At 28.3% G+C, this 14861-nt stretch overlaps 3 protein-coding genes across 3 annotated transcripts; 2 read left to right on the top strand and 1 right to left on the bottom strand.

The window, feature by feature from the left end:
- Positions 1-3147: 3147 nt before the first annotated feature.
- On the top strand, positions 3148-5910 carry PGO_092910 (hypothetical protein, conserved; the record flags this gene model as incomplete). The annotated part of the gene is made up of 1 exon (XM_028687879.1): positions 3148-5910. The coding sequence occupies one exon, from the start codon at positions 3148-3150 to the stop codon at positions 5908-5910; it is 2763 nt and encodes a 920-aa protein (XP_028543680.1).
- Positions 5911-7403: 1493 nt separating this feature from the next.
- On the bottom strand, positions 7404-8225 carry PGO_092900 (hypothetical protein, conserved; the record flags this gene model as incomplete). The annotated part of the gene is made up of 1 exon (XM_028687878.1): positions 7404-8225. The coding sequence occupies one exon, from the start codon at positions 8223-8225 to the stop codon at positions 7404-7406; it is 822 nt and encodes a 273-aa protein (XP_028543679.1).
- Positions 8226-12289: 4064 nt separating this feature from the next.
- PGO_092890 (T-complex protein 1, alpha subunit) lies at positions 12290-14300 on the top strand (the record flags this gene model as incomplete). The annotated part of the gene is made up of 2 exons (XM_028687877.1): positions 12290-12347; positions 12727-14300. 2 exons carry the CDS (start codon positions 12290-12292, stop codon positions 14298-14300), a joined length of 1632 nt encoding a protein of 543 aa, XP_028543678.1.
- Positions 14301-14861: the final 561 nt, after the last annotated feature.

The raw sequence follows: 14861 nt of genomic DNA, 5'->3' as shown, positions 1-14861 counted from the left end.
TCTACACAAGACTGAGACTTATCCGAGTCTAAGTTGGGACATATGAATGGCCAATGTTTATTCGTAAAAAGTGCACATGTGATAAGAATAGTCCATGTATCTTATTTTCACGCAATGTTTATCCATTTTTTTTTTTTTTTTTTTTTTTTCCCACAGTGTGAGCAAATTGGCACATTTGAAATACCTTTTTGTTCATCTCCTTTGAAGAATTATCTATTTCTTACATTTTTTTCTTTTTTTTTTTTTTCTTTGAAGCTTTTACTTCAGTTTAAATATTGTAAGACAAGAAAAATAAGAGGAATTTAAAACACCTACATGTTATGCATACTATGTGCATAACATACAAGTTGCACTATTTTCATTATATTTGGGAAAAAAAAAAAAATAAAAATAAATATAATTACAACATTTTAAGCGCTATTCATAAATACTAAGCTACTTCATAATTAATTTTAAATTTACACCTTCATTTGGGAACAAGGTGATCCCTTTTGTTTTATTATTACGAATAATGTGCCTTTAAGTGGTTGTATACGTACAAGAAAAAAAAAAAAAAAATTTCAAAGTTGTTGCTATCTGTTTATAACTAGTGTACTTATTGCTAATATGTTGAATTGGAAGAGGGGTCACATATCTTCAGTTTTACACCTTCGCACACATGAAAGAATATTTCAAAGGAGTTATTAAAACCTATATATAGATTAAAATATGAATTCAAAACGTTAAGAAAAAAAAATTCTCTTAAATGCAGTTGCTTGTCGAACAAATGTTTTTTCTCATCCTATTTATACAATTTTATTGTTACTCTTTGCAGATTTGTTTTCCATTTTTTTTTTTTTTTTTTTACAACTCTATTCGCAACACCTTCTCAATTGCTTGAATTTAATTTTCTATACCTTTTTGCATTTAAAATTTAGAGTAATGAAATTTTATTTTAAGTGATTCCCTCCTCTCCGTGATGTGGACTCATCCGTGCGTCCCTTACACATACCAGTAGACAACAGAATTCATGAATGTCTTATGTTGTTCTGATTAAAAAATGATAATTCGCAATAGGAAAAAATTCGTTGAGGAAATTATGAGAGTATTGTTGTAGGGTTAAATGCTTGTGATCGAAGAAAAACAAAAACAAAGAAAACAAAAAAGAAAGAAGGAATGAATAACAGTAGGAATAATACGAGTGACAAAAACGAAGACCAGCTAATATCAAAATAGTGAGTGCATATAATATATAGTACCAACTTTTTCATATTCCTGGATAGGTATATTGTTCTGAAAAATATGAATATATTAGATAAACACCTTTTAGCGGTTTGTAAAATGTACATATGAATGTATATTTAAAAGTGTTTTTCCTTTTTTCTCTCCCTTTAGATGATAGTTTTTTTTTTTTTTTTTTTCTTTCATGGTGTGTGATATAGAATGATAAAAAAGAATGAAATTGGCTAAAGAGAAAGGAATATCTTTTGCATTTACACAAATATTGTGTACGATATCACATACACATATCTTCATGCTTAGCACATATGTCTGTTTTTTCTTCACTAACACACTGAGTATGGCATGTACCTTTTGTCCTTGTTGTTTGTCAATTTACTTTTCACTCGTCAAAAATAGGCATGGACTGAAAAACAAAATTTGAATTCGTTCCTACTACTATATTATCACAAAGAAATTCACTTTTTTTTGTAATACCTTTTTCAAATCTCAAAAGAATTATTTTACACTCATTTGAGACCACATTAACTTAATAAAAGTTTCACAAAAAATGTATACTACTTACAATATGCCGTAATTTTTTTTTTTCTTTTTTTTTGGCTAGTAATTTGCTATAAAAATTCATTAATTGAGATATAGCCTTAAGTAGAATATTCAGTATTCCCTTTGAAACAATTTCATGTTTTCATTTTTTATCTATTAGAACAATTTCTTTTTCTTTTTCTTCTTTTCATATGTGTTAAAAAGAACAAAAGCTAAAACAAAATGGAAAAGAGGGATACTCAATGCTAATTGTGGTGACTAGCCAAAATTTCATATTACAAATAATTTTCCAAAAAAAAAAATTCCGCTGATTACGAACAACGAATAGAAGGGAACAATAAGAACCACGAAAAAGTGAAAAAAATACTAGCCTTTAAAAAAAAGAAACAAACCCAACCTCGACATGTGTTGAAGAAGCAACAACTACTTGTATAAAAAAAAAAATTAAAAAAACGCGCGAAGAAAAAAAGAAAAAACGATAAAACGATAAAACGAAAAAACGAAAAAACGAAAAAACGATAAAACGAAAAAACGAAAAAACGATAAAACGAAAAAACGAAAAAACGATAAAACGATAAAACGAAAAAACAAAAAAACGAAAAAACGATAAAACGATAAAACGATAAAACGAAAAAACGAAAAAACGAAAAAACAAAAAAACGAAAAAACGATAAAACGATAAAACGAAAAAACGAAAAAACGATAAAACGATAAAACGAAAAAACGAAAAAACGAAAAAACAAAAAAACGAAAAAACGATAAAACGATAAAACGAAAAAACGAAAAACAAAAAAACGAAAAAACGATAAAACGATAAAACGAAAAAACGAAAAAACGAAAAAACGAAAAAACAAAAAAACGAAAAAACGATAAAACGATAAAACGAAAAAACGAAAAAACGAAAAAACAAAAAACGAAAAAACGATAAAACGATAAAACGAAAAAACGAAAAAACGAAAAAACGAAAAAACAAAAAAACGAAAAAACGATAAAACAAAAAAACGAAAAAACGATAAAACGATAAAACGAAAAAACGATAAAACGATAAAACGAAAAACGATAAAACGATAAAACGAAAAAACGAAAAAACGAAAAAACGAAAAAAAGAAAAAAAGTCCTATATTGAGAATAAAGAAATTAAGGTGGAAAATTGTAAAAATATTTCAAAGCACTTGGAGTACAAAAATGTTTCACTGGAAAATTACTTAAATAAAATTAAAAAAGAAAAATTTATATCCATCAATCAGGTTATAAACGAAGAATATTTAGAAAAGAGGAAACCAAAAGGGATCCTCCAATGTGGAAAAAAGGGTGAAACAACAGGAAAACGCGATTTAGAACATCAACTGATATACCGACCATACAATTATTAGAAAAAATAATTCTATGAATATGCAATGTGAAGACGATCCGTTGCAGAGACGGGAAAATATAATAACCAAAAGTCATAGCGAGAATGAGAAACAGAAATCGAACAGAAAAAAGTATAGCAATTCCAAAATAGAAGAAGTGCAAGGCGAAGATGACTCAGTTTATATTACACAAAATGATAAGGATTATGTAAAATTCAGCAATAAGAACTACACACAGGAGAATATTGACATACATAATAACTTCTTTTACGATAAAAACAAGAAGATAAGGAGAACGATGCCTAGAGAAGAAGACAATTCGAGTAAGCAATCCACTATGAGCAAAATGAAAAAGTTTTTCTTAATATTTTTCAATGGATGTTTAGTTGTTTTTTTGGGGGTGAGCAACAATATATGCGGTAGAATGAGGAACAGAGTTCTGAACAATTTTGACAGCTTAACTGCTTCATATAATGCCATAGCATATGTGATTATATATTTAGTTTTGTGTATCATATATAGTAAATCTAGAAGTATTACAAAAGATCATTGGTTGTATATATATCCATGCTTGCGTAAGTTTTTTAAAAAAAAAGGGGAAAGTGCTGAAATTGGAAAAATAGATTTGAGAAAGGAGGATAAGCACAATTACACAGTTGATGTAAAAGATGAAGAAACCATCAAGAGAAAGAAAAAAATTACGAAAATTTTTTACATTCACAAAAAGAGGATATATGAGCCTCTCTTGGAGGGAAATATGGAACACATCGAAGATGAGTGTTTCAGTCGATCGACTAGAAATAGTGACCCTAAGAATGGAAGTGAATGCATAACTGGTATCATAAGTAATAGCAAAAAATGTGATCTTAATATTATTCCTAATGAGCGTACAAACACAAACGAAAGGAAACGCATACAAGTTCAAGAGGACGAAAATAAAAACATTTGTCATAACTGCACTACTATTGCAGGTGTAGCAAATAGGGGGGATAAGAAAAGAACAAATGTGTATAATGGTCAAAATACAAATGAGACACGTGTCAACCATCATAACGAACGTAATAATGAAGAAATAGATAAAAGTTGCAGTTGTAATATGAATAAAGATAATTTTGATGAGGTAGAAATTTCCTCATTCAGCAAGCAAGACATAAAGGATATTCTAGAAAATTACAAACATTATGAACCATATGAAGATATATTTCATTGTAGAGAAACAAAAGTGAATAAAATATTTTCAAATATTAAAAATAAATGGACAAAATTAGGAGCATATAAATATATAGGTATTATAGCCATATTGGACATAATATCCAACACTCTCTATTTCGTGTCGCAGCTAGCTATTCCATTAACCATATTATTATTATTGAATCAGTTGAATTTTATTTTCTCCATTTTATTATCTTTCTTGATTTTAAAAAGAAAGTATAACATACACCACGTGCTATCAGTTATTATCGTTATAGTAGGATTTCTCTTCTTCTACATTCCATATGTGTACAAAGAAAACACTATTGTCACAAAGCAGATTCTGGTCAATTATTATATGAATTCCAATTTCACAATAAATTTAAATCATACAATATTTGACAATAATAATCATTTCACTACGTTATACCATAGTTCCGAAACCACAGATACTATTGCACCACCATTGGGTATATTTGCATCCATTTTCTTTTGTGTTTTCTCTATTCTTTTAACATCATTCGGTGGAATACTAAGAGAAATATTTTTTTCAGAGTATATAAAACAAAGAGAAAAACATCACAATGTTTTAAGTATAAGGAAAAGTAAAAAGAAATGCACACAAATCTGTAGTGCAAATTGCATCCCACGAGTGGGGACACAACAAGGTGTTTTCGACGAAATGGAAACTGAAGTAAGAATGTCATCAGAGGAGACTAACAGACAAATGGATAAGACGGATTATCCTAAAGTTGGGAATATCGACGAATATAACTCTTTCGATAAACAAAATGAGACAGATAAAAATGGATACACGATGAATTTGGAGATTCCAAATGTAAGCTACAAAAAGGAAGAAACAGATGAAGAAGAAGCGGAAGAGGAAGGAAAAGGCTTGCAGAGTGGAATATCCACACCAGAAAGGAAAGGAGTCAGTAACAAAATCAATAGTACCGAGAATGGAGTTGTATTTTTTTGTCCAAAGTTTAGAAAAGAAGGGGGAAAAATGAAAGTATCTAAAGGAGCAGACTTCTCGACAAGTTTAGCGCTTCAGAACAGAGTAGATCCCGTAGATGTAGAAAAAGGAGAATCTAAACACGAGGTATTACGAATTACGAAGGGAGGGAGCAACATGTCAGACAGAATGAGTGTAATACTTTTGTCATTCAATACTTCTCTTATTCAGATTTGTTTACTACCAATTATCATATATTTTCAACTACTATTTAACAAGAACAAAGATGTGTCTTATTTGTTATACATTGAAGATAGCCTTCAGTGTTTTTTAGGACACACAATGGAAAATAATACAAATTGTAAATACTCATTTCGTGTGTATAGTCTGTACATAATTGTAAATGCAATATTTAATTTGAGTGTATCATCATTTTACAGAAATTATTCATCAGCCGAATGTTTTTTAATTTTGAAATCATCAACTCCACTTACTTTGGTCATTTTATATTTTTACGATTTCCCTTTTATATTGGATAGTGACAAATACTTTACCATTTATTTTGTCATCAGCATAATAATCGTTTTTACAGGTGTAAGCTATTTCTTTTATCAAAACATTGCGTCAGAGAAAAAAAATAAAGTCAGGTAAAACATCAATATAAGTTTGCATAGTTGAAGTTATTGAATTTCAAAAATGGCAATAAAAAAAAAAAATAAAATAAAATAATAATAAAAATAAAAAAAGTAAAAAAGTAAAAAAGTAAAAAAGTAAAAAAAAAAAATTAAAAAAGTAAAAATAAAGAAACAACATATTGGGGGGTATGAGAAAACTTCTGTAGAATGTATAGCCTCTTATGTGGTAAGAAATTATTAAGTACCCATTCTTACCGTGCATTAGTGTGTATTTTTCTGTATACGTATTCATTTACATTATAAACATATGTTTATGTTTATGCGTGTCCTAATTTCAATTAATTACCTTTTGTGTGTTCCCCCACCCCTTTTCAGTGAGATTACACATCCCAAATAATGATTCATTTGTTTTTCTTTAACCATTTTTACTTTTAATTTGTTCTATTGAAATTTTCTCTCACCATGTTACCAAATTTTTAACATATTTTGTAGAAACAAATTTTCCTTATTCGTTTTTTTAATAATGCATCATATACGATCATGTAAGAGTCATCCTTTTTAATTCCATTTGTTGAATAACCTTTTTTTTTTTTTTTTTTTTTTTTGGTATCCCATGGTGCACACTGTACGTTATTTTTGTAAACCTAACAATAATCATCGCAATATATCTGACAGTAAGTATCGCTATAAAGAAAGTACAAAGTACACTTATAAATTTGTAGCCGTGTTTTAAATAGCCAAATATTTAATGCATCAGTCCCAATGTTACATTAAAAACCAAAGTGTAATCTAATTAAAAGGGATAAAAATGAGGTTCGTTTAACTTGAAGTAGCGGCTAATGTTATATTCTTTTCTTTCCTTTTTTTATACAAAATAAATAGAAAACCATTTTTTGTATAAAAACATCAATGCCATAAAAAAAAAAAAAAAAAGACACAAACACACAAATGTTTGATTTTCCTCGTAAGTAGAACATATATCGTTTTTTATATGTATTATCCACACGTATGTGCAAACGGACGCACATAATATATTGACATTATGCATATTTCTTTTGATGACATATAGAGCTCACATTGTGAACATACCCTCTCCCCCACACAATCCTTCCTTGATACACTAAAATTTCTTCATTGTGTGCTTCAAGGGGACACATTTTTTTTTTTTTTTTTTTTTTTTTCCCTCTTGTATCATTGGATATAAGCTCATATTTTAACACCCCTGTGGGGGGGGTAGAGTAAAATGATATGGTGTAAACATATATGGCTACGTAGATATAAGTAGCCTAACTTCTTATGAAGTATGGGAAAACCATACTTTGTAAAAGAGATGATTAGGGTAAATTACATCAGTTATAGTTTCATCCTCATGCAAATATCAACATCTTCACATCTGCCATTCCATCGACACGAGAAATAAATATATTCTGTAATTCCACTTCACGAGATGTCCATACATGAATGCATAAACATATGAACACATGCATAGGCCACAAGCCCACTCTCACATTAGGGTATACTTATGATGTCTTCATACTGGGCCAAGTCGTATTGCTCGATAAGCTTAGTTAAGGATTTTTTTATATTCATTTCTGAATGATATTTTTTTAAGTGTTCAAAGATATCCTGCTGATTTGCATATTTCTCAGCTGTCGTGTGGAGATATTTTATAATATCCGTGTCAATATCATCTAATTGATTATAATATGTGTCTAGGGTTATGTGTGACCAAGGCTTATCTTCATTATTAATTCCATTGGGAGCATAAATATTTTTTAATTTTAATAGCTTTAAATAACAATATATTACATCTGAAGTGAAATATGAAAAATAAGATACCCAGTCATCTACCTTGTTAATGTAAGAAATACTTATTTGCACTTGTTCTGTTTTACTTTCAGGGGAATAAACAACTCCTACTACTTTTATGTGATCATTTATTTTTATATTTTCAATGTGCTCCTTAACTTTTTCATTTTTGGCATCTTTATTATATTTTGCTTCAATGTTTCCAGTATAATCACATATTTCAAAAATTATTGCACTAGCCAATTCTTTGATATTACATACCTTTCCAAATACTATAATACCACTAATTTGGAAATCATGGATTTTAAATTCTTCATGATTCATCATTTTATTTAATAATAATTTAATTGTAACTGGTATACATAATTCTTTCGGTAATTCTTTTTCTTCACCAAATTCATTATTTTTTTTTGTTATTTCGTTTGATTCGCTTTTTTTCAATTCTTCTATATCTTCCTTATCAGTTGATCTGTTTCCTTGTTCGAAAAAGGAGTCATTGCAAAATCCAAAGTTCATATCCATTTTTGCTGCTATCCTTAGGTAGATGTCCGTTCCTACAAGGTTTGGATGTCCGTTTCGTTAATCGTTTAACAGCTCACTATTGGCTAGTTAAGCCTATGAAGCTGCAACTCCTCTATAAATTTTGAAATGTTCCACTGGGTGTGTGTATGCTCAATTCAGGGGGCTAGTAAGGGAGAGAAAAAGGCTGTAAATAATCACCACTAATTTAACGTTAGTCGGGTAACTGTGTTTATGAATACACAAATATTGCTTAGGGTTGTATTGGTTTCGCTTGGAATAATTTTATTTTTGCTTAAACTGATCTTTGTTTGTTTCGTTTATAAAGGTCTCAAAGGGATGTTCTTTTCTAAATCGTATCCATTTTTTTTTTTTTTCTTTTACCTTACGTATAATTAAGAATGAGCTTGCGATGTTTTATTTTATTTTTTTTATTTTATTTTTTCCAGTTTTTATAAGTTCTGCATATATACACTCAACTATTTGTATTCAAATATAAGGTATAGGCCATATGTATGCAATTTTCCTTTAATATCATTAGTTGAAGATTTGAACTAGTGAGGTCTTTAAAAGACTACATACGGAAAATTTTCGTTTTTTTTGACATAGCCGAAAATTGGAAAAAAAGTTCGTTTTTCAGTTTATGTAGCATTTTAATTGTGGCATATGTGTGTAAATTATTTATTGTTATCACATGTTTTCTTGTATATATGTGGATTTTTTTTTTTTTTTTTTTTATAACTTTTTCTTTTTCTACGTGTATCCTCAGATTTTACATTATGCTTTATTTTACTTTGTTTTCCTTTGTTACCCTTTGTTTTGTTTTATTTTATTTTATTTTTTTTTTTTTGCTCCTCTAATTTACAAAAATGTATAACAGTTCATTCACATTTAAAAATTCGAGCGAGAAAAAAAAAAAAAAAAAAAAAAAAAAAAAAACTAAAAAAAAAAAAAAAAAAAATTAAAAAATTTATAAATTTTATCATAAAATATATATAATAAATTTATATAATTACAAATTAGATTTTTAATTTTTTTTTTTTTTTTTTTTTTTTTTTTTTTTTTTTTTTTTTCTTTTTTTTTTTTTTTTTTTTTTTTTTTTTTTTTTTTTTTTTTTTCCTTTTTTTTTTTTTTTTTTTTTTTTTTTTTTTTTTTTTTCTCCTCTAATTTACAAAAATGTATAACAGTTCATTCACATTTAAAAATTCGAGCGAGAAAAAAAAAAAAAAAAAAAAAAAAAACAGCTACGCGAAAACTTATGCTAATTTAGATAATTTTCTAATTTTGTCACAAAGGCAGACTAATAATCCTATATAAGTACCAGAAAAAACTTAAATGTAATTTAAATGAGCTTTTCAAATTTTTTTTTATCAAAATTTGAGAGTAAGAAGTGTATCTATGTTTTTCCTTCATATGGTAACCTTTTCAAGGTATAGAAAATTTAATGTGTATCTTTATTCCAATGATTTAAAGTAGTGTTATTTTTTTCTGTTTGCATAAAAAAGAGAGAGAGAGAGAAAAAAAAAAAAAAAAAAAAAAAAAGACATTAAGAATGGAAGCGAGACCGATTATATTATTCATCACATCGTTTTTATAAATACTTTGAAATTGCACAAGGGGTAAAAGAGGAAGGTATTTTAAAAATATACATTCAAGGGAGTATTCACACTTATGTATATTCTTCTCACCAATTCAACATTATAGCCTTTTTTTTTTTTTTTTTAATTAATATAGAAAATTAAAAGGAATCAAGTTTTCTCCTTGTTATCTATCCTATGGAAAGGTAAACAATTTTCCAAGGATACTTTTCCGATGATAATAATAAATATTTTAGGTGATGATTTTGTAAATGAAAATTGCAATTTCCATTTTTTTTTTTAAGGAACATAAAAAAAACGTTTACACACATTTCGTTTATACGTATTTTCAATTTATTATGAACAAAAAGAGCAATGTGTAAACTCCGGAAAAACGCGCTATAAGCATTCCTGTTCCCTTTTCGAGCATGGGCAATAGTATGCATGTGTATATATATGTGTGTGTTCGTATGTGTGTTCGTATGTGTGTTCGTATGTGTGTTCGTATGTATGTCTGTATATGCTTATATGTTTATCCAGAATATGTGCTTAATCTGGGGAGGTCTGACGCATTCGCGCTTATTGGGTTCCTTGGGGAAACTTCCTGTGGGGTATCAGACAAATGTATACATATTCATATGTGCAAATTGTAAGTGTAAATATGTAAACATAGCTTCACATACGAGTGGTGCATATTATTTTTTATATCGAAAATTCCCTGAATTACATTCTATTCAGCTTACCTACTAATCACTCCTTGGAAGTGAGCATTTTTTGTTTTCAAAAATTTGTTGTATGCTTAAAAATATTATATTAACATTTTAAATGAGAATTAGCTACTTCAATCATGCATGTACACGCTTCATTTTCTATTTCTTTATATTATCTCCACCCATCTAAAAGGTATATGAACATAATGAAAAAAAGAAAAAAAAAAAAAAAAAAAGGAAGCTTTTAAAGCAGCTTTGATTAGATCTACTGAAATGTTTATTCCTCTACGAATCTTTGAATAACCAAGATAGTATGAAAGTTCAACCAACTTAAAGCCATGTACTTGATTTTGTAGTATAAAAATATATACGTATGTGTATATAACTGTAATTGCATGTTATCGTGCACAATTTGCATTTTTGAATACACATGAACAAATAGGTAAATAAAAACAAATCAAAAAAAACTTTTATTATTCAAAAAATAATTATTTTTGAATCCTCCTTTCATCCTTCATTTTGGTACCTTCACCAATCTATGGTACAGAACTACATTGAAATTATATTTTCAGTTCGGTGTGTATACAGAAGTTTAGTATAATGTCTGCATGTATTATTTATGAGATCTCTATTGCTACAACATCATTTGCCCATTTTGCAAAAATGTAACTGTGTACTGGTGTTAAAAATATGGTCCTTTAAAAATATATATATATTTTTTTTTCTATTTTAAAAGGTCTCAAATATGTGGATACGAATAACCAAAAATTTGACAACATTAAAAATTCTTTAAAAAAAAAAAAAAAAAAAACTATTGTAACTTTTTTTTCAAATTAAATTGCACTTGAAATTCTACAAAGTAGCTTCCCCCTTTATTTCTTATGTGTATTCCCAATTTTCTGTGACCCATTGGGTGTAAAAAAGTTCCGAAAAATATGTTAGGCAAAAAATAAAAAGAAAAAAAAAAAAAAAAAAAAGGGACAAGAAGAACTATATCGAAAAAATTACGCAAAATAAAGGAGAGAAAATGTTTTTCTTATAAAAACTGCACCCTTCTTAACTCAGTTGAGAATGCAAACGCAGATATTCATCATATCCTAACTTTTCCCAACCCCACCTTATGATACTTTCTTAGGGAAGAAAGAAAAATAATAAATATTAGAACATTTGCAAGCTTGTAAAAAAAAAAAAAAAAAAAACATTAACACCAAAAAATGTAGAAGGGGACTAAAAAATATTGCGTAAAAATGAAAAGAATATAAAATAAAAAGTACATAGCAAAAATATGCACATGCATTAACGCAACCTATATTGGTAGGAATTTTTAAGCACTGTTTTTTTTTTTTTTTTTTTTTTACCATTAAGGAGAAAAAGTTATTCCTATCCCGTTTTAGTTATTCACCTATATACTTATTTATTTTTTACATGTATTATGTATATATATATATATTTTCTTTTTTACACGTATGAAGGTGACAAAGTATACTTTTTCAAAACAAGTGTGAACAAAAACATGCGCATCACTCATAACAAGAACAACATAAGAGCTTTTTAGCTTTCTCATTTTCAAAAGAAAAAGATCAACATTGCTTCCATACCGTGCATATATATAAATATCTACATAATACAACATAGTTGAATTACAAGAAAAGGAAAGATTAATGATATAAATTACTTCAAATATAATAGCAACAACTAACACATTAGAACAACTTAACACGGAAATATTGTATTTTAAAAATATTTTTATAAAATCAAGTGATAAAATAGGGAAGTAAAAATGTCTTTAAGTATTTATGGAAATCGAGAAAGCGGTCAAGATGTGAGAACGGCAAATGGTAGGAGTGTAAAGAAGCACAAAACAGGGATGGGGAAAAAAATAAAAAAATATGAAAATAAAAAAATATAAAAAAATAAAAAAATATAAAAAAATAAAAAAATATAAAAAAATAAAAAAATATAAAAATAAAAGAACCATGTTTCTTTTTTCCTTTTCCCAGCCTTTTAACATTGATACATGGCATCGTACAAAATGCATATCCCACTTTATTCGATGATCTATGTTTTACTTAAAATTGCACAATTACTGTTCCCTCCCATTGAGTTACATTTTTTTGTGTGTTAATTTTGCTTCAGATGAAAAAGTATTCTGCATGTAGTATAGTGTGCACACCTTTTTTACACCCTCTTTTATTTCCTCTTCTACTTCTGCTTCAGTTACGGCTGTTCAAGCTCTTTCAAACATTTTAAAATCAAGTCTGGGACCACAAGGATTAGATAAGATGTTAGTGGATAACATTGGAGATGTTACAATAACGAATGATGGTGCTACTATTTTAAAACAGTTAGAAGTTCAGCACCCAGCAGCTAAGATTTTAGTGAATTTGTCTGAGTTACAAGATCAAGAAGTAGGGGATGGGACAACTTCAGTCGTGTTGCTAGCATCTGAATTGTTAAGAAGAGGAAATGAATTAATTAAAATGGACATTCATCCTACAACTGTCATATGTGGTTACAAATTAGCTATGAAAGAATCTGTTAAATATATAAAAGAAAAATTAGGTGAACGAGTAAGTAATTTAGGAAAAGATGTGATTATAAATATAGCCAAAACTACATTATCTTCTAAATTCATTAGCTATGAATCTGACTATTTTGCTAAAATGGTGGCTAATGCTATTCAATCTGTAAAAATTATTAACGATGTAGGCAAAACTAAATATCCTGTTTCTTCTGTTAATATAATTAAAGTGCATGGATTAAGTTCATTGGATTCCAAGCTAATTGATGGATATGCAATTATGAGTGGTAGAGCATCCCAGTCTATGCCAACTGCTATTAAAAATGCAAAAATTGCTTTTTTAGATTTCCCTTTAAAACAGTATAGATTACATTTAGGTGTTCAGGTAAATATTAATGATCCTACAGAATTAGAAAAAATCAGACAAAGAGAAAAAGATATAACGAAAGAAAGAGTAAACAAAATTTTAGAATCTGGTGCAAATGTTATATTAACAACTCAAGGAATAGATGATATGCCACTCAAATATTTTGTTGAAGCTGGGGCCATAGCAGTTAGAAGAGTTAATAAAGATGATTTAAGGAGAATAGCTAAATTAACCAATGGTCAGATACGACTCACTTTATCATCTATTGATGGTACCGAGAAATTTGAATCTGCATCTTTAGGATATTGTGATGAAGTGTATGAAGAAAAAGTAGGTGATTGGGATGTTATGTTTTTTAAAGGATGTAAAACTTCCAAGTCTAATACTATTTTGTTAAGAGGAGCTAATGATTTTGTTTTAGATGAAATGCAACGATCAATTCATGATGCCCTCTGTTCAGTGAGTCGTGCTTTAGAAAGTAATTATGTAGTTGTAGGTGGAGGGTGTGTTGAAGTTGCTTTATCAGTTTACCTGGAAGATTTTGCAAAAACTTTGGGTTCTAGAGAACAATTGGCTATTGCTGAATTTGCAGAATCTTTATTAGTCATACCCAAAATATTAGCCCAAAATGCATCATATGATTCTATAGATTTAGTATGTAAATTAAGAGCATATCACACAAAATCTCAGGTTATGAACACAGAAGATCCAAAGGACTATAGATGGTATGGATTAGATTTAGTTAACGGAAAAGTCGCCAACAATTTGAAGAATGGTGTTTTGGAAGCCATGATTAGTAAAATAAAATCAATCAGATTTGCAACAGAAGCAACCGTTACAATTTTAAGGATTGATGATCTCATTAAATTGACTCCTGAAGAGCGTCGGGAGGAGCAGCCTTAAAAAAAAACTTATTCCATGCCTTTACAATATATGTGTCCTCCTTGCTATAACATTCCCTCACATTGTATGCAGGTATTTATGAACATTCCTGCCATTCAAAAATAATGCGTCCAAGGGAAAATGCATTGTCATCTCCAGAGCACTAATAAGTTGTGTATGTATATATACATATATATACAGAACTAAAGGAAAAAATTCAACTTTCCGGAATTTTTAGCAAAAAAAAAAAAAAAAAAAAAAAAAAAGGTGTGGAAATATGGCTCTTCGTGTGTAGCAGTATCAAACTCCACATTTGATGAAAGCAATAGACATGAAATGCCTTTTTTGTAAATTAAAAATATATATATATATATTAATCACGAAAATTGTGAATAATTGTAATGGGAGAAAAGCTAACATGGGACCTTTTTTATTTTTTTTTCTTCTTTTTATTTTATTTTTTTTTTTTTTTCACGGTGTAATAAGATCATATACACAAATAGTGCACTACAAATAAAAGATACATGCTCATGTATTACCATACCTAAAAGCATAATGTTTTTTCCATTTAACGTTTAGCTA

The sequence above is a fragment of the Plasmodium gonderi genome, assembly GCF_002157705.1.
Source record: "Plasmodium gonderi DNA, contig: Chr09, whole genome shotgun sequence".
NCBI lineage: Eukaryota > Apicomplexa > Aconoidasida > Haemosporida > Plasmodiidae > Plasmodium > Plasmodium gonderi.
Note: the sequence above shows the minus strand (reverse complement) of the source record. Positions and strands in the feature narration are given on the sequence as shown.